This window comes from Pezoporus flaviventris, unplaced genomic scaffold, assembly GCF_033815535.1.
Source record: "Pezoporus flaviventris isolate CSIRO_AGI_PZ_B2104156 unplaced genomic scaffold, CSIRO_AGI_Pfla_v1 ptg000188l, whole genome shotgun sequence".
NCBI classification, from domain to species: domain Eukaryota; kingdom Metazoa; phylum Chordata; class Aves; order Psittaciformes; family Psittacidae; genus Pezoporus; species Pezoporus flaviventris.
Window position 1 is genome coordinate 1914218 of NW_026892736.1, and position 23109 is coordinate 1937326.

The window sequence follows — 23109 nt, forward strand, 5'->3', positions numbered from 1 at the left end:
AACTTCTGAAGGCAATCCACATGCTGCTCCGTTCCCTCGCTCTGGAAAGTGTTTCCAGGGCCTGCTTCTAAGAATTGAATCATTTTTTTGCCTTCCCCTCTCTTTGGATTGGTTCATTTTGAAACAAATAGAAGCTGAAAGCCACATTTAAGGAAAATCTGAATCCCTGCCTTCTTTTCTTCTTTCTTTGTCTGTATTTGATGGCTTCATTCACCAAACACAGCACAATATCATTAAGTACTTTTGTAGCTGCACCCGGTATCACTTACATATCAGCTCATGATGGCCAGCAAGGGGCTGGTTACGAGCCCGAGTCTTGGGGTTTGGGTACACAGTCTCAGAGGAGTAATAGGGTCTGGATTTGGGGTGAAGACACTCAGCTTCCCGAGGCAGACAAAATGAGTTATGTGCTGTTTGCTGTAGGGTGTTTATAAAGCCAGTGCAGGCCTTTGCCCAGTGCAGAATCCGTGACCATGAGCTGGAGATGGAGCTGGGGAAGGAAGCCCGGTCTGAACCCGGAGGAGTAACTCTGCAATCAGCAGAGAGAAGAGATGGAGAGAGATGCTTTGTCTCTCATTGTCCAGACTTTAAGGAAGGAGCAGAAAGAGCTTTTCTCCAACAGCTGAAGCTTGTTGGCAAGTGATGAGGAAAAACCCTCTTGGTTCTGCAGGACTCTGGTGGGATCAGACTTTTTTACCCCAGCTCACTTCTATCCATACAGTCTCCAAGCAGTAAGGAAGGAGAATGCTTCATCCTGTGTGTAACAGGGTGTAGCTCGAGTAGAGCTCTGCCACCCAAGCAGAGCCTAGGTATTTCCACGGGGAAAAAACCCAAGAGCCATCCTGTTTCATAGGTGCAGCGTCCTTGGGGCACAGAGCTGGCACAAACGTGGCTCTTCTGGGTGGCTGGTAATAGGCATCACGGCATCAGGGCATGGTTTGGGTGGGAATGGACCTTAAAGCTCCTCCAGCTCCAACCCCTGCCACGAGCAGGGACCCCTTCCACTAGAGAAGCTTGCTCCAAGCCCCTGTGTCCAACCTGGCCCTGAACACTGCCAGGGATGGGGCAGCCACAGCTTCTCTGGGCACCCTGTGCCAGCGCCTCAGCACCCTCCCAGGGAAGAGCTTCTGCCTCAGAGCTCATCTCAGTCTCCCCTTTGGCAGAGCTCATGGCTCTCCTGGCGGGACCAGTGTGGGGTCTTCCTGGGGTCCCCCTCTGAGCCATTGTTCCTCTGTGCTCCTCCATGTGCTCGTCCATGAGGTTTTTCCTCACATAACCTGACCATACTGCATGTGGTTGGCAGCTTTTCCTTCACTCTGTAACATGGAGCCCCAGCTGGCTTTGCTGTGGGTGAAAGCTGCTGCTGGGCTCAGGTGATGCTGGTTGCTTGTTACCCAGCTGGTCCTCATTTGCCCATCAGAGCTCTGGTAAGGAGCTGCTGTGCATTTGTGTTCTTCTGTCTCTCTGTTTCCAGAAGAAGATGGTGTTTTTGTGGTTAGCCCCCTTGATCTTAAGGTCTGTGTTCTTTGAGGAGAGCTGAGATTCTTGGATATAGCAAATGACTGGAAGGGATGCAAATGTTTTGGAGGGGAAACGGGATGGAAATAGCCGTTCTTCCTTCCACATCTGCCTTGCTTGCTCTCCCCAGGCACTACCCTGCGCTCAAGACCCTGGAGCACCTCGAGCACACCTACCTGCCCCAAGTGAGCCACTACCGCTTCTGCAAGATCATGGTGGATAATATCCCAAAGCTGCGGGAAGAGATCAAGGAAGTTTCCATGTCAGACCTCAAGGATTTCCTGGAGAGTATCCGTAAGCACTCGGACAAGATAGGAGAGACGGCCATGAAACAGGTAGGACTTGTGCGTGCGCACGTGATGGAGGCGTTCTGGGGAGGGGAGATCATAGTAAACTCAGTTCTTCTTTTCCAATCCCAAGGCACTAAACTTAGTTTTAAATATTGAAGTGATTTTGTTATAGGTGAAGCCACAATTCTTCATTCCGTGGTTGCTACTAGAGGTTTTATCTCCTGATCTATATACTGTTGAAAAACGATGGACCATTTCTGTTGCCTTCTCCCACCTGTATTTTGCTGCTGAATCCCGGTGCTCCAGAGCCTGGGATGCGCAATCAGGCTGTGCAGCTCATCAGGATAGGGGCATTTGTGCTGCTGTGTCTGGAGCACCTGGAGACACCAGTGTTGGTTTCCCAGGTGCAGGGTAAAGCAACAGGAGTTCATGCACTGATATCAACTTGATTGCTTTTGCATCTTCAACTGGTTTTCAAGTACTGGGTGAACTTCCCTTATGGCTTGCTTTGCATTTTGCCTAGCAGTTGGGGTCTGTAAAAGGTGACCCTGATGGAACTGAACATTCCCGTGCATGTATTAAACCAGAATTGCCTTTTCCCACTCTTTAATATTCTAGATTTGAATTTCAATGGAGTTTTTCTTGTCACAGCCAGGAGATTGCTCACAGAGGCTCTTAAGCAGAACGTTGCTACTTTGAAATTCAGATCCACTGGTAGTGAAATGTTACCTCTCATGAGCAGTAAACTGCCTGCTCTGATAGTGATGCATGGATTGGACTTGTTGAGTTATGGGAAGGACTCTTGATGTGGTTTCTCACAAGGTGATGAGCTTGTGCTGTTGGGTTTATGGTTCGAGGTAGAGGCAAGTTGAGTTTTAAACACTATCCTTCCTGTAAGATGGTGTGGCTTGAGGATTGCTATTAATTGATTTAATTTCCAGTATATCCCATGCTTTACTGTCTTTTCTCAGCTTCTCTGTAGTGTTTTAAGACAAACCAAGCTTTTGCAGTGTGCAGTAGAGCTGTGGGGAGATGCCATTCTGCATCTGGGAGTTCAGTACAGTGTTTTGTTCATTGTTGTGTTGGATCAAACAAGTGTTTCTGAATCTGCAGAAACCACGTTGTGACCTGTGCATCCCATTGTAGAGCCAGACATCCATGGTGGATATGTCTGTGATGGCTGCAGGCATGTTGTGCTGAGTTTCTCCAATACAATAGCTTCTACAACAGCACCTGTTCACAAAACCCACTCCATTTTGTTCATTATTGGCAGCCCAACCTTCTCAAGAGTCTTCCTTGGTTCTTGTGGCTGGAAGGGAGCAGGAGTTTCCTTTGCCTTTTATTGCCCAGTACATTACTAAACAAATAACTTCTTTATACCCACTTAAGGATATTTACCAGTTAGATATAAGAGGATGTAGATGCGGTGTCCTCCTCTTACAGTTTCCAGTCTTGTCATCATGCTGCTGGGATGAAACCTCCCAACATCTTGGCTGGGATTAGACATTAGGTGGAAACTCTTCCTTGTGAGGGTGCTGAGGCGCTGGCACAGGGTGCCCAGAGAAGCTGTGGCTGCCCCATCCCTGGCAGTGTTCAAGGCCAGGTTGGACACAGGGGCTTGGAGCAAGCTGCTCCAGTGGAAGGGGTCCCTGCCTGTGTCAGGGGTTGGAGCTGGAGGAGCTTTAAGGTCCCTTCCGACCCGTTCTACAATTCTATGATCCTGTGCATTTTCTGCTGCAAGGTGCAGGGTCTAGAAGGGGTTTCCTTCCCCCTTTGTGGGGACAGAGTTATCTCCGCCGGTGGACTCGATAACTTTCCATCAATGTGGATGTACTGTTCCCATACAACCTAGGGAGGAAGGTCACCTTGCCACTTCCAGTTGCAAAAGCCGCTTTGGAAGTGCTGCTGGAATTTGAGCAGCGTTGTAGGTTTATTCCTGCCCAAAGCATCTCGAGCTGCTGTACACTGAGGAGCTGAAGCTTTCGGAGCCTCCCGTTGCGTGGGGTCACTCCACGTCGCTGTGCAGACAGTCTTGCATGGCTGGGTCTTTTTCTCCTCAGTGTGTTGGCCGTGATTGATAGTTGCTCTGGAACAGAGCGGAGCTGGCAGGAGGCCTGGGAGAGTCAGGGAACTGCGATTGGCAGCTGAATACATTCGGTTTAAATTAGCATCATATAAATTCTTCTCAAATTGTTTGATTTCACCAGCGGGAATGGCAGAGGGGCTGATACAATGGGGAAAGGAAATCATGTTTTTGTAACGTTGCAAATCTGAGGCCGATGATGACAAGAGCTGAAAATTTCATTTTGTGATAATCAGAAGGATCTGTCTCGGAGCTGTGCTTGTGTTTCTGGCCAGCAGTCAAGGATGCAGGGAGCTCGCCGGCCCCTCTCCGGGACAGGAAGGCTGCGGTGGGATGAAGTCAAGTGAGATGGTCCCAGGGTCAGCCGGACCTGAGGCATCTCACAGCACACAGGGAGACCTTACAGCGTCCTAGCAGGAATGATGAGCTCCCATTGACTCCTTTCTGACTTTTATTACCTATGGTTCTGGGGGAAAATCCTGCGTTCCAAATATCGGTCTGAATTGCGCAGATAAAAGTAGCTCTGTGCGTTTGAACTCCTCTTGGACTTTGGCCCTGTGAACCTGCGTGTGTGTTTTGGTTCTGGTGGTGTTTCTTTTTAAAGAGCTCGATCCTGGCCTTGCCAGGAATGAATTACATCTTATTAACACTTGCTGATATCCGGTATGTGGTTTTATTATCTAGCTTAATGGCTGAAATATGTGCGGCATGTGGAGGAGGTCACTTAGGATGGTGCCTCAGAAGCATCCAGGGTAAGCGCAGTTAATGCTGCTCCACAGGGGTCCAAGAATAACCCTTCCAAAAGCCATTATCGGATCAAGTTTGTCAGGATGGCCAAAATACTCAGCGTGCCTTTTGCAGAGATGGAGGCAGACCAGCTTTTGGGGCTATTTTAGCATCGCTTGGATGCGCTGTCAAAGCTGATGTTTAATCCGTGGTGATCCAGGACGAGTTTGAATGGGTTGATGTTTCAGCTCTGCCTTTTTTACGCGGGGATGTTTGCTCTTCTCACTGACACATGTTGGTGTCTGTGCCATTTCTGAGTATAATGAAAGGTTTGTATAAAGAATAGTTTCCCACAGCAGCAGGAAATCAGCTTGGTTACATGAGTACACTGAAAGAACAAGGCAAAATGTTGCACGATGATGTGCACAATAGAATCATAGAATGGTCTGGGGTGGAAGGGACCTTCAAAGGACATCTAGTTCTGACTCCCCTGCAATGAGCAGGGAAATGCCCCTCTGAGTTTGGTAGGAGTGCAGTTCTGCCCATCAGCTGGAGAAGATGAAGCACTTCAGGGCATGGGTTAGCAGCAGCTCCGTAGACAACCGCATCTTTCAAAATGAGATCTAGGGTTTGAAAGGTTTCTCTTGCTTCAGTTCTGTCCCTGCAGGTCAGAGCTGAGTGAGAACTACTCATGTGTGGAGTGTCACATCCCACATGTGGTCTCTCCTTGTTCAGCGTGGCCTCTCATGCCTGCAAATAGCTCGGGCAGGGATGCCAAAATAGCATGTGGGTATGTGCAGCTACCACTCTATTCTCCAGCATAGAAGTTTTTGGTAGCACAGGATCAGGCCTTAGAAAGAAAAGATCTTGTGGATGAGAAGTAGAGGAGGAGATTTGTTGTATTCCTCCCCCAGTTACTTGGTCTGGAGATGGTGGCTGCTAACAGACATTCCCTGGGACCACGGGGGTGCATGTGGCATGGATACAGGCCATGCTAAGGCTGTTGAGCACCCAGCTGTGTGCCTCAATATTTTAGGTATGTCTGTATTTAAAGGTAATTCTGACCTGGAGTTCTCTGGATTCATGATGATTGGTTGGAGGATGCAAGTGTCTTTGTGTAGTTTTCTCTGTGCTACTGGTTTGGTCTTAAAACTGTAACCAAATCTCTACGTGCATTTTTACTGGGATTAGAGAGAAGTGGCTACACGTTGATGAATCCTGAGTGTCCATTAGTTGGTTTTAAAGTCGTGTTGAATACACTGGTGTTGTAATAAAAACGTCATTGTGTAGGGTGGTTTTTTTAGGCTCAATTGAAATGCCCCATCCCTGGCAGTGTTCAAGGCCAGGCTGGATGGGGCTTGGAGCAAGCTGCTCTAGTGGAAGGTGTCCCTGCCCGTGGCAGGGGTTGGAGCTGGGGGAGCTTTAAGGTCCCTTCCAACACCAACCAGGCTGGGATGTTATGATTCCATCTTTATAAAAGCTGGCCCACATGCAAGCTGCCCTGTCTGCTTCTCTGCACAATGGCCGTGTTAACAACTGGATGCTCTTGCCTTGCCAGCACATGGAGCCCATCTCCTTTGCTCGCTTCAATCCACAGCTTCAAACCCTTCCCTTGGTTCTTGGATCCTAGGATGGCGTTTGCAAGTGTTCTGCCCAGCAGTGCTGGCTTTGTGCCTCTGCCTGTGGTGTTCATCCTGTTGATCTCTTTCAGGATGTCTCTAAAAAGATGATGGTAGTGATGGGATTATGTGGGCGATGGATAGAGCGGTTGTGATTCCTGGCCTGGGAGGCCAGCGGGTGGTTATGCCACAGCTTCAGGCTGATGATACGTGCTCCAGAAGCACATGAGGAATGTGGAATGTGTTAGGGAGTTAGCAGATTTAACGTGGGCAAAGGGGAGGGAATGAAGGAATGAGGGGTGCGGAAAGCAATTGAGAGCTTGACCTGCAGCTGTTGTACATCATGGCGAGCACACCTTGGCCATGCAGTATGGTTTTAGTGGTGATGCCCATCCGAAAGCAGAGGGTGAGGCTGGTTCCTGTGCCCTGCACTGGGGAAGGACCAGATCCCTGAGGCTGAGCCTGCTGTGGCACCTGCTCCTCACGCTCTCCTGTTGCAGGTGGCTCCGACTGAGCTGTGAGAACATGTGGATGTTGTGCCAGGCAGCTGATTGGGAACGATGGGGATAAGTAGAGAAGTGGCATGTGGTGATTGCAGCCCTCTTGGGAAACCCTGTCCCCTCCCTGTGCTCTGTTTTAAATGCAGCCACAGGGCCCCCACCCCAGGCCACAAGAGCAAGCAGTTCCCTGCACATCAGTGGACAAGGGGACGTTCTGTCAGCCTCCAGATGCTGCCCAGTGGCCTTTTGATGGCCCAGTTGATGTAGTTTAAACTGCACTTTGGGCAGTGTTCTTAATTATCCCTATCCCTGCCGTTCTCCAGCTTTATGTAATCTTCTGCAGCGCATATGGAAATTGTTTGGGCTTTGTATGGATATTTTAGAGCAAATTACATTTTACTGCCTTTCCCTGGGTGTGCCGTGCAGGGAATGGCCTTCTGCTGGGTGTCGGTACTCCGGCAGCCCTCGAGACTCACTAGAGGTCAAGGGAGCCCTGTGTGAGACTCAGTCTCCTTTGCCACGTGGGCTGGATCTGCCCGAGCCAAGTCTGGGCTCACGTGGAGGGTTTGGAAGATCCCTGCATCCGCTTGCTCCGTGGGGGCCGGCTTTTATCGGCATGCCCCAGGACTTGCAAAGCACCCTTGGAGCTGAGCTTCCTGCTGGTTTAAGTGGTGTCTCTTATTCCAAAGGGTTTCTGTAACAAGCACAAACAGTAAAAATCGTGTTGTTTATTAAAAGCAAGGGAATTTTATAGTCTGGGATGCAGGCAGGAGAGCCTCTTGGGAAGGTCAGTCTGGTGGCTGGGTATGCAGCGGCTGTTTACACAACAGATGGGGATAAGGGGATGGTGTTTTCCCCTCCTGGGCAGGTTTGTAAAGCAGAAACGTATTCTCTAGTAAAATTCAGTAACGAGACCTTCTTAATCTTTGATACTGCTGCTTGTCTACTTGTTATATTAAAGTCTTATGGAAGGAAATAAGTCTTCTGGGGCTGTTTAGATTGGAACTGTGATGGCCAGCTATGGTCTCAGCTTGCAGGAAACCAGGCTGAGTGAAGGGGGATGCTGTGGTCCAGTGGAGGAACGATGAATGTTCTCTGGTTATTGAAGGGAGGTGTCACTGTTGGACCTGTGGGAGCTCTGAAATGCCTTCAAGTGCCTTGATAAAAATGTTTATTGTCAGAAGCTTATAATGTGTTTGCATCTATCCTCTTCCCTTCTATGAATCATAGAAGCAGCAAGGTTGGAAAAGACCTTTAAGATCAAGTCCAACCATTAAAAAATGAAAGAGGTGGATAAATAGCCGTGACTTCAGTTGGTCACTTACCCCCAGCATCCTTTGCTTAACCTCTTTGAAAGCTGACTTGAGAAAGCTGGTAAAAAGACTTAAAATTCCAGACAAATCTTTAATAACTCACTACTTTTTCATTAAGACTTGGCCCTGAGAACTGTTTCCTTACCAGAGTGCCGAGCATCATCTCGATGGTGACTGGATGAATCACTTGACACTTGCTGTTTAATTTGGAAGCTTTTTCATAGAATCCCAGCCTGGTTTGGGTTGGAAGGGAGCTTAAAGCTCCTCCAGCTCCAACCCCTGCCACAGGCAGGGACCCCTTCCACTGGAGCAGCTTGCTCCAAGCCCCTGTGTCCAACCTGGCCTTGAACACTGCCAGGGATGGGGCAGCCGCAGCTTCTCTGGGCACCCTGTGCCAGCGCCTCAGCACCCTCGCAGGGAAGAATTTTTCCCTAATTTCTAATATTTCCCAATATCTACATTCTAAATTCATTTTTGAGACAAATCCTGGGGAATTGTCTGCATTTTTTAACTCAGTCCACCCACTCTTGACTCAATGGCGAATTGTGATAGGTTTTGAAGATGAGATGTGAGATATCCCAGTGCTGTTTAGCCAGAGACAGTGGGATGGCTTTGTACATGGGTTCCTCACCGTCTTGTCCTCAGCTTCGCCTATTCAGGCTGGAGCTTACCTGTAGGAACCGAAGTGGTACCCAGTGAGTTCTCTTACGGCTGTAGGATGCTCTGCAGCTTGCAGAAGGGATAAAAGCCAGGGAAAGAAGAAGGAGGAGGCGATGTGAATGATCTTGAGAACTGGAAACACTTGTTGAAGTGCCTTCTGAAGCGAATTGTCAAGCCAGGAGCTTGAGGTTAAATGTGATCCCTCAGCTTCCCAGCGGCCGTGGGAATGGAGCGGTCGTGGCAGCCGGACAAGTCTGGGTTTAACATCTTGGGTCGGGGTGGACGGGGCAGCCACTTGATGGGAAAAGCAGATGGAGGCATCACTGAGGACGTCTGTAGGTGGACTGGAGGCCAGCAGCGCGTCTGGGCCACGCTGGGGAGGTGGTGATAGGGCTATGTGCAGATGTAAGCATGTTTCTGTTCCCCAGTGCACGTTGTTTGAGGTCTTTGTACTTCCTCGTGCTTTAACTCCCCTTCTTCCCACATCACATAATTCGAGTGCAAATGTGCTTATTATCGTAAAAGCTTTTTAGTCTAACGTTTCCTGGCTTTTGGGGGAAGGTTTCTCTGTTTATTCAGGAGGAATTCTGTGCCTTTAAGTCTACATTGAAAATTTATACCCCATAGGAACTTTATTAATAACTGGGTATTCCTCTGAATTCTTTTTATGACCTCAAAAATGAAACTGCTAAATCATAGGCCCTTTTTTATTTCAGCATATGGATGACTAATGGCCACAGGGACTGTGGTATCCCCAGTAGCAGATCCAGCATGTTCTGTGGACATGGCTGCAACGTAAAAGCAAAAGTTTAACTACAGGGCAGTCACATCCTGGACTAACTTTTTGTGTGGTTGCCTTTTAGTCCCTTAGAAACACTTGCAATGCAGAGATGCTTCTTGAAATAAATACTTTATCTTCTAATTGTGATAGGCTGGATAGTCCTCAAGATGTTAGGAAGCCGGGCAGTGCCCAGTTGAGGCATGAGCACCCTTTGCTCCTTCTTTTAAGCCGTCACTAATTGCTGTTTCACTTCTTGGAGCTGGGAAAAGAGGTGCTGTTAAACCTCTCATTTTCCCTGCTCTTGCTTGTAGTGGTTTTCATTATGGAGCCTGTGAAGTTGCTTCGAGGAAGGTGGTGCCCAGTGCTCCGGTCTCCTGCGGACACGGCAGCTTTGGAGGTGAGACAGTGTGGATAGACCTCAGACTAATAAACCGGGCTGCGTGCTGGCTTTGGCGGATCCCATGTGGGAAAGGATGTGGAGGAGGACGGGGGTCTGGACAGGATGGTTGTGGCAGGAGAGGTGCTGGAAATAAGGGTTGCTCAGAAAGTGCTGGGAATTGCTCCCATCAGGATGCTGCTGCCTGCGATGATAAATTCCTCAGTTTTCATTAGGATGTCTCGGGCTTGTTGTAATGTAGCTGCTAATAAACCTTCCAAATTAACTGATTTTCCCTTGTTTTTCCTTATAAAAATTCCTGGAGTGGTTTTGGTAACGGATTCTTGTGCTGCACATGGGGTGGTTTGAGCTCTCTGTGTGAACGCTCTCACTCTGCGCCTGGCTGTGTATGCGTGGAAGGAGAAGCTGAGGAGGTTTTGAGAGCCTGGGTGCTCCTGGTGTGACACAGTCACGTAAAAGTCTTCACATTCCTTCACCTGAAGGTGTGAAAAAGCGGTTTGTGGATGTGACAAAGCAGGAATGCTGCTGTGAAAATGGCACCAGTGCTTTGGTCAAGGCCAGGTTGGATGGGGCTTGGAGCAAGCTGCTCTAGTGGAAGGTGTCCCTGCCTGTGGCAGGGGGTTGGAACAGGAATGAGCTTTAAGGTCCCTTCCAACACAAACCATTCTATGGTGGTGATATGCAGTGTCCACCTATATCGTGCATTAGCCAGTCAAAAATATATGTGGTGGAGGAATGCTACAATGAGATCAGGAACAAACTTATTCGGGATCACAATAAATAGAATAAGAAGCTAAAGGATGAGGAAACACCAAGTGAGAAAACTCCATGTTGTGTCAGAAAGCCAACAGCTATTATGATTAAGTGATGCAGAACCCCAGCTCTTCTCCATTGGTGTACAGTTCTAAGAGGATGCTCACAAGTTCATTACAATTAGCTGTATTACAATCACTGCTTCATCACTCCACAGATGATCAAGCAGTGAAATACAGCAGCAGTGAAACACAGCAGCAGTACCCAGTAGTTTGTATATACGAGAAAGGGATGCAAGCATGAGCTCTTATCAAACAAGTTTTCATGTCATCAATGCACTTACACCTACTTTACAGTTATATAGATATAAGGCAGAAGCTCTTCCCTGGGAGGGTGTTGAGGCGCTGGCACAGGGTGCCCAGAGAAGCTGTGGCTGCCTCATCCCTGGCAGTGCTCAAGGCCAGGTTGGACACAGGGGCTTGGAGCAAGCTGCTCCAGTGGAAGGGGTCCCTGCCCGTGGCAGGGGTTGGAGCTGGGTGAGCTTTAAGGTCCCTCCCAACCCAAACCATTCTATGTAATACCAGCCGTTGCTTCTCAGCTGATGGGCTGTGACCTGCTTACAAACGATGGGGAAGGGAATGGCGCATAGGAAATGCTGTGGGGTCACCTGGGAGCTGTGGGCTCGGGGTTGCTAAAGAGGTGAAAATGGGTTGGTGTGAGTTGGGCTGTGGTTTTTTTCCCAGTGGAGGTACAACGGCTCAGTCGGAGGGAGAGGAGCACCGAGCTGGGCCGTGCTGCGTGCCCTTTGCATGACACTCCTGTACAAATTGCAAACGGGTGTATGCAGGAATCACCAAGTGAAATCCTTCAGCAACCCAAGACTCCTGATTCCTTTTAGTTTAAACACAGAGTTCTGCTGACAGGCTCAGGTTATTTAAGCCTCTCGACATATTCTTCTAATTCGCATATATAGCAAATTTAGAACAGCTTTCATTTGTGGGTAAGAGTGCACTTAAGTTACTCCAGGACAGCTCGGCTTTGTTTCTCTTCTCTGTCTCCTTTTAGAGTTGGACAGGTTCCTCTGGGGGACAGGGAAGGGATGTCTCGGGCACACCGATGTGTTTGTTTGACTTTAGGAGTCTGTGTGCTGCAATCCGAGCGTGCTTCGTCACCGCAAGCAGAGAGTCTGATGCTGGCGCTGCTGAAGTCTTCCAAGGGCTTCATTTTTGTGAGAAACCAAAATCCCTCTAGGGTAAGAGGGGAAAACCCTCTGCAGCAGGAGGAGTTGCAGTCTGTAATGGGTTGGGTGCTATAGCCCTGCAGGATGGAAGTTTGTTCTATGAGGAAAAGCTCTCTATGACCTGGCAGCATGCACTTGAGTTCAGAACCCTCCATGTGCTGGGCTGTTTTCTCTCTAGATGCATTGACCCTGATAGGAAGTGTTTGGATGTGGCTGCCATGGAGAGTCGAAACTGCTGCATCCATCTGTCCTTATGTTCCAGTTCTGTTGAAATCCTGATCTGTGCTAACAGTTCTTGTATTTCCTCATCATTACTGTCTCCTTAGCACTTTGGTGGTGGTAGCTGGGCGAGATAGGTGTGTGCCTTTGGTCCCTGTTATACAAAAAAGACTTGGAGAGCTGAAGAGTGTCCAGAGAAGGGTAACAAAGATGGTCAAAGACTGGGCAGCATGTTAGGAAAGGCTGAGAGAGCTGGGACTGTTCAGGCTGGAGAAGAGAAGGCTCAGGGAGACCTTGTCACCATGGTCCAATGTTTAAAGGGTGGCTCCAAAGAAGATGGAGACTCCCTTTTGACCAGGAGCCCCATGGGAAAGACAAGGGGTGATGGACACAAGTTACTGCTGGGGAGATTCCAGCTGGACACAGGGGGGAAGATGTTTCACATTGAGAGCAACCATTGAAATAATCTCCCCAGGGAAGCGATGGATTCTCCAGTGTTGGGCACTGTTAAGACTGGGCTGCACAGGGTGCTGGGACATCGGGTCTGGGTGATGCTCTGAGAAAGGTTGGACCAGCTGATCCTTGAGGTCCCTCCCAACTTGATGTTCTATGTTTCAATGCCATCCATCGCTTGGTGGGCAGCAGCACTGCTACGGGGAGGCTTGGGGGGCAGTGGGGGAAGCCTGGGGGTTGGAGGTAAGGAGCTCCAGGCTCTGATGGGGCTGGAAGGATGCTGCCGGTTACGAGGTGCAAACAATTTCATCTCTCTCCACCTTCCAGGGGGCCCTGGTGGATGCGGATGCTCCTTTGCATTTTCAACCTTCTTTCTCTTTTCCACCCCTCTTAACGCTGTTTGTAGTTCCTCTAAGCCATAAAACAAGCGCCCTGGGAGTTCTCCTTCTAAGCAGACAGCAGTATAAACAAACACCCCATCCCGTTCTCCTGGCGCTCCAGCCTTGAGGAGTCTTGTTTTCAGCTCTGACCCCACAACCTTTCCTCTGGTTGGCAGCGTGCTGGCGTTGACAGTTGCAGTGGTTCAGCCAGAGTTGAAAGATAATTGCTGGAGGAGCAGCGGCCGGGATGGTATGTGTTATTCGGCAGGACCCCCTTGAGGCGAAGCTTTGAATCTGGTGCGCATTTCAAAGCATGTGTTAAACTTGATGTGATACTGATTAAAACGGAGGGCTTCGGGGTGAATTGGCAGGGCCCCGCCTTTGCATCTGCCAAATGACAGGCAAAGAAATGTCTTGCTGCAGCAGAGGGCTCCAGTAGTTGTCTCAGCAGAATCAGGCCCTGAAAGGGGGGGAAGCCTTCTTGGGGTGTCCTTCCTCTGTGGTGCTTATAGGTCCTGTGTGAGTGCTGTGCTCAGATGGTATTTTCATTGAGCCTTTCTATTTCCAAACCCATATGGAAATAATACTGCTTCCCCCTCCCTTCAGCCATGTCCTTCAACTTTGTGTTTCCAAGGAGCAGATGTAAAAGAGTGAGGGAATAAATGAAGGCAGGTACCGTCAGACCCTGGGATGCAGCAGCATTGGGCGATGGAGTTTGCTCCGGCACTACCATGGTTCCGTATCTTCAGTGAGGACGTGGTTTGCTGTATCACTGATGCACAGATAAAATACCAACTATCTTAGTAGTGATTGCTCCAGAATCTTCCTCTGAGATGCACAAAAGGTTAGTTTGGAGATGACACCGTTATGCGGTGTTCATTCGGATTGAGCTCTCCTGCGCTTTAGCTGCAGAATTGGAAGGAAAATGTAGGTCTTGATGTGTTCCTGCTGTCTCACACATCCTTTTCGTAGGCCCAGCACAACCTGGGTAGCTCCTGCTGTCTCAAGCTTGCAAAACTCAGTAATTAGCAAAGAAAAACCCACTCGGAAATGGGGATGGATGGATGGATGGATGGATGGATGGGAGCAGCCTGGTACCTTTATAACATAAGCTTGGTGTGCTTCATGAATTTTCTCTGGCTCCTCAAGCTGCAAGTGTGGTAGAGGGTGAGGAACCTTCCTGTGCCTCAGGCAAATTTTGGGAATGGTTTTAAGAAGCAGTTCTTGGGGGTATGGAGGAGAAGATACTGGGAAAATGAAGAGGAGAAGCTGTTAAACGTAGCACCCAAGAGGTGGTTCTCGTGTCAATAGGTTTAGGTCAGCATCTGCTGCTGTATGCAAAGACTTAGAACAAAGATGTGCATGTAGATGTCATTGCTTAAACCGTTTCCCTATAATCTGAGGGGGATTTGGCTCCCATCAACCTCACGTGCTGTTGTGTGCAGGTAAAACCGGTTTGTTTTCCAGCTGCTTTTCCACTTGTGCACTGATTTATGTACATCCCGCGCCAGCTTTCTCCTTGGTTTGCCCACTAAAAATAAACAGCTTTCCCCTTGGAGTATCTTCTGCTCCAGAGTTTTTAGTTTATAAGCTTCCAATAGCTTTTTTGAAGCTGTTTCCCTTTGGCTTTGGGCATCAGTGTTTCCAGTCAATGACAGAAACACTTTCCAGTAAGAGCAAACACCGAGGGTTTGGGGTTTGCTGGGTATTGGCAGTGTTTCCAGTGCCTGGTCCTTGGGTCTTCCGGGGGATTGCAGCTTTGGGACATCTTATTTGTCATGACTTGGAGTAAGTGTGTCCTCCTCCTTTAGAAGAACACTACCAAGAAGGCCCAGACGACAGAAAGGAAGGGAATCTATAGTGAAAAGCAGTTTTTAGCACAGGAGCTGTGTAAGATGAGCTGTGTGAACACCAGCTGATGTGGCACATGAAGCGGAACCGTATTTCTTCCTCAAGTAACTTGTACCCCCTCTTGTCAGCTTTCCCATTGCCAGCCTGTACAATCCTTTCCGTGGCTGTGGCTGTGAATGTTCACGTCTTCTGGTTTCTTCTTGTTCTCAGGAGCTTTGCCTTCATTCCAACGGAATTCCCATCAGCTTTTCGCTGTCTTTTTCAGCTGGTTTTGCCTCATCCCAGCCTCTTACTTCTTTCTGGCTGTGTTTCATTTAAACTTGCAAAGTTTGTTGCTGTCTTGTCTTTTTCACTAGCGAAAATGTGATGAATTTGGTGTTAGTGCAAGTGTGACAGCCTGGAAAAGGATTATGTGAATTTCATGGAATCATCATAGGATCCCAGCCTGGTTTGTGTTGGAAGAGACCTTAAAGCTCCTCCAGCTCCATCCCCTGCCACGGCCAGGGACCCCTTCCACTAGAGCAGCTTGCTCCAAGCCCCTGTGTCCAACCTGGCCTTGAACACTGCCGGGGATAGGGCAGCATTCTTGTTGGTCCTCTATGTATTGAAGGCTGCTCTCAGGTCTCCATATAAAGGTTTCTCTCTGCATTTTCCATCTCGTTGTTTTAGTTGATTTTATTCTGTGGTGTCTGTGGCTGGAGAGGGCTGAGACCTGTCTCTGAACCTGCTGTGGTCTGCCCAACCTCATGGGTGTATTTCTCTTCTGTCAGTGAGGGCTGTTTTGTCTCCAGGTATTTTGTGGTTGACTCCAGCTGAGAACTCTCTGTGCCCCCAGTGGTAACTTAATTTGATGCTGCCTTGTCCTCAGCAGTCCCCTTCCATCTTCCACCGTAGCAGATGTTGCATAAAGAAAGAAAATAACAACAAAGCTCATGAGGTTTGGTTCAAGTTAGGTTGTGACCTGCTGGCCACAAGGACTTTCCTTGCCCTGCATGCTGGGCACAGGAGTTGTGTCTCCTCCCTGCCCTTCCTGGCTTCAGCGTGGGTGTGTATGGGCATGCAGGAATCTTATGGATCATCTCCAGGTTCCTGCTCAGTGTGTTTGGGTTGGCAGAAGTCACCCATGACCCGTTTGCAAGGTCAGGGACTGGGGGTGTGGAGAGGTTATTGCATGGCAGCCGCGTCAGGAAAAGTGATGGCTGACCTTGGGTTAACTTGGTGATGTTACTTGGGTTACTTGGTGAACCTCATGATCCAAAAGCCAGATCCGTACCTCCATGATGCTCTAAGTGAGTTGTGTTTCCATTTTCTCATACCTCTGTCAATGAAACATTGAGCATCTGGTGGGTTGAGGCGTGTTTAACAGCTACTAGTAAATGTGTGACCACCTGAGAGCCCTCTGTGGGAGCTCTGAGGAGCATCCTCCTCCTGCTGCTGCTCCCCACCAACCTCTCCTGTGAACTTACCAGAAGTCCTTTGGCAGAGTAAAAGCCATGGATGCTTTTTGTTACTTGAAGTATTTTCCTTATAAAATGCTGGCAAGGGGTAGTGACATCAGTGGATCATTGAAATATTAATGAGCAGATTTGTAGGGAAAAGGAATTCATGTCCCCTAGATCAAAGAAATTTGTTGTATATTAATTTGATGTATTTACAAGTTCCAGTGCTTTCTAAATGTCTTCTTCTGGTGCCGTTTCTGTTAGCAATGAACGTGAATGGTTTTAATAACCTTTTATTTGCAACAAAGCTGGCAGAAATGTTTTGTGCTTTACTTCAGGGTTGGTGGCATTGCCTTCAAGCTGTCTCTGGCCTCAGAGGTTGACTTAACCCCTTAGTCTCCGAGGGTCGTGCACATGTAACATGTAGGAGCACTTGGCGCAGGCTGCATGAAATCTGGTTTAGTTCTTTAGAGCCCAATATTTGACATGCAATTAAAAGGCTACAAGCTTTGCTAGCTCTCATAAAGCTCTTTTGCAAGTGTGGCTGTTCAAGTCCAGCTTTATAAGCCACCTGTGCACGCTTTTATATTTTAAATAGGGATGCTGGCCCTGTAAATGTGCCTTTTTAAACTTGAATGCTTCAGATGTTATTGAAGTGTCTTTACAGGTCTCTGCTGTTGTTGCAGCTGCAGCTTTGATAGGTTGTAGTTGCAGCTACTGCAGATCTAATGGTGCGGGAGCTGGTGTGGGGGGTACGTGCGCACACACGTGGCAATCAGTGCGTGGTCTGATATTCCCAAGGAGGCATCTACAGGGTGTTAAGGGCAAGCAGCCATTCCCTGAGCTTCAGGGACTCAAATCTAGAGGGTTGGTGCAGCCTTTAACCTTCAACTGGTTTAGTTTTTGATCTCTTGTAGCTTGGAACAAAGCAAAACCAAACCTCGTGCTGCTGCAGACCCTTTATTGCAATGAAACTTCAACTAAGATGAGACCTTAACTGGGGAGACTGAGATGAGCTCTTAGGCAGAAGCTCTTCCCTGGGAGGGTGCTGAGGCGCTGGCACAGGGTGCCCAGAGAAGCTGTGGCTGCCCCATCCCTGGCAGTGCTCAAGGCCAGGTTGGACACAGGGGCTTGGAGCAAGCTGCTCTAGTGGAAGGGGTCCCTGCCTGTGGCAGGGGTTGGAGCTGGAGGAGCTTTAAGGTCCCTTCCAACCCGGACCACTCTGTGATTCTATGAATCAAATCCATGGTTTCATTAATGATTTCATTGATGTTCCCTGCAGCAGGACAAATGCACCTCGCTATTTAAACCCAGCATTCCAGGGAGTGTATGGATGTAGCTGCAGAAGGCTCCCTGTGGTGCTCCATGCAGGATTGATGCCCTGCTTCGTGCTGCTGGGATGAAGTGAAGTACCATGACCTTCATCTGTTCAAGGGTGAATGGTGGCAAACTCTGGGCATCAGCTTGTTCACGGCACTGGGTGTCACACATGGCCATCCCATGAGCTTTGCGTGCTGAGCCTCAGATGGGGAGATCCTTGCATGATATCATTGTCCTGGAATGCAAACTCATCTGATCCAGTGAGACTTGGATCCGCTCTTCCATGAGCACAGACAGTAAAAATGGGTCTCTGGCAGAGGGATGATGGGATTTATTGTGAGTGCACATGGCCCAGGTCTGGTTCTTGCTCCCCTGTTTTATGGAAACCTCTAAAATGTGAGAGCACAACCAGGTGTCCCGAGGCATTTGGTCTTAATTCTGAGACTTGCTGTGGGACTATGGCCAAGGGCTGGAGTCAGTACTGGAGGCAGCCTCCTAAGCGTTGTCTCCATTGTATGAAGCCCAGATAATGGTGTTCTGCATTGTTCTGGTTCCATCCCTCTGTAGCACTTTGCACTGGTCTGCAAAGATCTGCCCTGGCCTTGGAGTCTCTTTGAGGTATAACTCTATGCTGTCCTTTGTAGGGCATGCAAATGGAGGGTTGGAACTGGATGAGCTTTCAGGCCCCTTCCAACCCAAACTATTCTATGATTCTTTAAATAAGGGCATGACTTGTTTGCTGTTGTGGCTGATTCAAGTTTGTCTTTTATCGTGGTGGCTCCTGGCACAAAGTGCTTGTGGGGCTTTAATATCTAAGCTACAACTCCCCAGTTCGTTTCATATATGCTAAGTACCTTATTGTTGGGGTGCTTGTCCTCAGAACTACAGATTTTGGGTGTCAGAATCCCAGCCTGGTTTGGGTTGGAAGGGACCTTAAAGCCCATCCAGCTCCAACCCCTGCCACGGGCAGGGACCCCTTCCACTAGAGCAGCTTGCTCCAAGCCCCTGTGTCCAACCTGGCCTTGAGCACTGCCAGGGATGGAGCCACGTCCTCTTCTCTTCCCACACCAGTAATAAACCCCCCCTTGTGTGATGTGGCTTTTAAATACTAATGATTTCCTCTTAGTTGAAGGCTTTACGTACTGAATATCCACCAGGCTGGGGAAAATGAGCTTTTCTGCCTTATAAAGCCTTGGGAACAGTCGTTGCTGATGGAGATGTTGACAGACCCCCTTGCTCGGCGGTCTGCATGGTGCCACTGGAATGAAATGTCAGTAGTGTGTGTGCATGGGTGGGACAGCTTGTGTACAGCTGAGCCTTTATCACAAACAAGTCTTTGGGAACGTTGGGTGAGTTTCATCCCCCCCCCCGTTTTTATTTGCTTTTCTCCCTTTTAAGCCAAATTCTTGTCATTTACTGCTTCCTGGACCCAATGGTTTCTGATCGAGTTAAAAAATAATAATAAAGAAAATACCCTGTGTAGATTAGGCTGCTGAAACGCCTTCAAGGCGTTGTTCAGAGGTCTATGTTCTTTCTTTGCCGAGAGAAAGTGAGTGCTTTAATGTCTTCCATATTTCACAAATCTCTCTGGCTCGGATGCAGAGGGCTGTGGCATTTGAAGACGGGTTTTGCTGCTTTTAGGGAGAGACTGATGGAAATGTTGGCAGATGTGGCTGTGCTTCCGCCTCTGAAGGTAAGTGTAGTGTGTGCGAAGGGCGCAGCGTCAGAGGCTTCAGACCTTAGAGATGCAGAATGTGCTGTAGATGAGTCGTGTTCTGGAGGCTGTGTTTGGGGGAATGGGGTTAAGCATCACAGAGTGGTTTGGATTGGAAGGGACCTTAAAGCTCCTCCAGCTCCAACCCCTGCCACGGGCAGGGACCCCTTCCACTGGAGCAGCTTGCTCCAAGCCCCTGTGTCCAACCTGGCCTTGAACACTGCCAGGGATGGGGCAGCCACAGCTTCTCTGGGCACCCTGTGCCAGCGCCTCAGCACCCTCCTAGGGAAGAGCTTCTGCCTAAGAGCTCAGCTCAGTCTCCCCTCTGGCAGGTTCAAGCCATTCCCCTTGGCCTTCTCCAGAGTGTGTTTGTTTGCATGGCACAGACGTTATTTGCAGTACGTGTTGCCACTGAAAGCACAGGAATGATCTAAATGAGAAATATTCAATTTTTAGTCTTTAGGCTTGAGTCAGTGCTGTGATTTTTTTTTTTTTTTTTTTATTTTTCCCCAAGTTTCATGGAACTTCCATTCCATTAACAAAACAAAAATACCTTGGTTTTAACTGGTGCTGCTTTATGGGATAACAGAAGAAGAATGTGGGGAAAGGCAGCGTGCAGGGGTATGGCTGGGACTGAGGCTCAACTGGTGAGATGTAACAGCAGCTTTGGGAGGGGTGGCTGTGATAACTGCCCTGTGTGGGTTTCATGTTCTAGGTAGCTCTCTCTGTGTTTGTCAGTGTGTGTGTGCACAAGTTCAGCCTTGCACCATCGAGTAGGTGGGCAGGGGATGGGAGAAGGGAGGAATTACACAGCTTATTTCCCATCCTGACATTGGACTGGATCCTAGAGAAAGTCCCTTTGAAGTGAAGGAATCCCTTTTGGGCTCGTTTGCCTTTAATGGGAACATGAGGGCATGGCATGACTCTGGGTTGCTCTTCCCCCCAAGGGATCCCCTCAGTTATTAATGCTCCTAATGAAGAAGTGTGGGATTTCCATCAATCCTAATGCCCTGATAACACTTCCTTTCTTTGCAGCCTGAAAGCCTCTGGGTAAGCAGTTCCACCTGACTTCAATACAGAAATACAGGAATTACCAGAGCTAGAGAAGGAGCCCATCTGAGCTCATGGTCTTGGTGTCAGTGATGGGCTTTGGGGTTGCTCTCACCGGAGGTGCTTTGACCTTGTGCCTGTGCTGACAATAAACAGTTTGACAGATGAGCTTTGCCCCCAAACCCATGTCTTTAGCAAAGCAAGTAAACAATGTTCTCACCATAGATGAGGACATGCTGCTTTAGGACTTAGAGTCTATGTAGAGCATGAATGAGGATCCAGCGTGAGAGCTGCTGCAAAAGCATATGGGGTGGGTTTATCTTGGGAGTGATGTGAGATGTGCTGATCATACCCAATTCTTCAGGCTCTCAGAGGCAGTTTGGTGCAGGTAGCCAGATGCTGACTGCTCTTGACTTCTGATCCCGTAAAACCTTGATCAAACAGCTGGAAACAATTGAAAGAGAAGTCCATGTTCTTCTGTTTAGCGAGACAAAGCCTATTGTGTGCTGGAGCAGGGCATGAAGGATGGTTTCTGCTGCACTGAGGGACAAAGGGCTGAGTGCTGCAGCTGAAAAATTACTTTCCCAGACAAAAGGAATTGGACCAAATGTGATGGACAAGTGGAAATTGTGCTCTGGGATGCAGGGGATGGGGGGTTGATGTTTTCCTGACATCTGCATCTGGAGTGGGCAGAGTCCTGCATCCAGCTCTGGGGCAGCAGCACAAGAGGGACATGGAGCTGCTGGAGCGAGGCCAGAGGAAGCCATGGAGATGCTGCGAGGGCTGGAGCAGCTCTGCTCTGGAGCCAGGCTGAGAGAGCTGGGCTGGGGCAGCCTGGACAAGAGAAGGCTCCTGAAGGGGAGACCTGAGAGCAGCTCCAGTGCCTGAAGGGGCTGCAGGAAAGCTGGAGAGGGGCTTGGGACAAGGGATGTAGGGACAGGCCAAGGGGAATGGCTTGAACCTGCCCGAGGGGAGACTGAGATGAGTTCTTGGGCAGAAGCTTTTCCCTGTGAGGGTGCTGAGGCGCTGGCACAGGGTGCCCAGAGAATGAGATGAGCTCTTAAGGCCCCTTCCCACCCAAACCAGTCTGGGATGATGATAATATGGGTGTGTGTGGACCCATCCATGTAACCTTCTGAGTTCACTTGTAGCACAAGGTGCTGATTTTGGGGCATGCAGGGGAGGTTTTGTGTGGCTTCACGTCCGATGACCTCTCCCAGGAGGTCCCTGTTTAGCTTTGGGAATCCCGTTCTTCCCAGCCTCGGGGCTTGTCCCAGCCATGGGATTTTTTTGCTTCCGAGCCCATTTGAGGCTTAAAGCATGAAAACAACCATTTCACCACAAATTTTCATGTCAGTGAGCTTTAACTCGGGGCTGGTACGAGATTGTGCTGCTGGGACTGTGCTGTGGAAGGGATCACGGAGAGAAGCAGAGCAGGAGGTTGCCACCGTGTGTTATTAGCTTGGCGTGTGCACGCTCTTGTTTTGGAAGGGCAGAGTTAAGACTTGCAGCATTTTTGCTCTCTTGCTCTGGCTTTGCTAGTCCCAGGGTTTGACAGGCTGATCTGAGGCTTTAGCTCTTGGAAACCACTTCAATGGGTCCTGGGAGCTATAAAGTTTATCTAAGTCGGGGCCCAGGGAACTCTCCAACTTGAGCAATCAATCCCGTATGTACGTTTCACTGGAGATGGAGGACTGAACCCAACTATATATATTCTTCTTTAACTCGTTTTTAAATCACTGTTCCTTTTAAGTTAAGGGCGTAGTGAAGGAGGCTGGGAATGCAGAGCCTTGAGACCTGAACGTGGAGGCAGACATGGGCGTTTTATTCTAGGCATGATAGGAGGATATCTGCTCTGGAGCCAGGCTGAGAGAGCTGGGCTGGGGCAGCCAGGACAAGAGAAGGCTCCTGAAGGGGAGACCTGAGAGCAGCTCCAGTGCCTGAAGGGGCTGCAGGAAAGCTGGAGAGGGGCTTGGGACAAGGGATGTAGGGCCAGGCCAAGGGGAATGGCTTGAACCTGCCAGAGGGGAGACTGAGCTGAGCTCTTAGGCAGAAGCTCTTCCCTGTGAGGGTGCTGAGGCGCTGGCACAGGGTGCCCAGAGAAGCTGTGGCTGCCCCATCCCTGGCAGTCATTTTGGATATGGCAAAACAGGGCAGCAGCCAGGTCAGATCCAGATCAGGCCAGAGGGTCTCTTAATTGCAGCTTCCAGTGGTCATAAGCTTCGCATTAAGATAAGCTGCAGAGGCTGGTGTTAGTTGGATTGCAATAACACTTCTCATCCTGCTTGTTCGGAGCTGTTGACTGCAGGGGCAGCATGGAGTGCCAAGGGGAGGGGAGGTCTTGCTGTTAAACACTTGCTGCCTACATGACTAAGAAAGTGTGAAAGCCGGGAGCGCATCTGCTTGGGAAGCAGACTTCTGGAACAGGACTTTTGCAATAAAAGGGCTTTTGTGTCTCTGGAGCCACTTGTGTGGCTGTTGCATGGGAATTGGCCACATTTAGATTCTTCGAAGGCTGAATTACCAAGGTTTAATGGTGCTGGGTGCCCAAGGAGAGTCTTCACGAGTGCTGTAACTGAAGCAGAAGGCTGCAGAAGATGTTCGTGTTATAAGTTATTAGATTGGGTTATGTATTAGATGCTGGAGAGCCTGTGGGCAGAAACCTCTGTGGTGATGCTGCCGTGGTGGCTGGGGCTCATCCTGCCTCCTGACTCATCCTGGGGCTCATCCTCTCCTCCTGGCACCAAAATCCATGGGACTAAAAGGCCCAGCTCAGATAGTCCCCAAATTCCTCATTTATTGT

At 49.1% G+C, this 23109-nt stretch overlaps 1 protein-coding gene across 9 annotated transcripts in view; it reads left to right on the forward strand.

Annotated features, from left to right (window-relative positions):
- EXOC6B (exocyst complex component 6B) overlaps positions 1–23109 on the forward strand; it is a 292989-nt gene that overhangs the window by 55918 nt on the left and 213962 nt on the right. For all 9 annotated transcript variants that reach the window (XR_009741213.1, XM_061440962.1, XM_061440965.1 and 6 more), the window contains exon 6: positions 1649–1853. Coding sequence is in view for 8 of the 9 variants with exons in the window: in XM_061440962.1 (XP_061296946.1) it covers positions 1649–1853 (205 nt within the window). In the remaining variant the exon portion in view is untranslated. The remainder of the gene's footprint in view (positions 1–1648; positions 1854–23109) is intronic.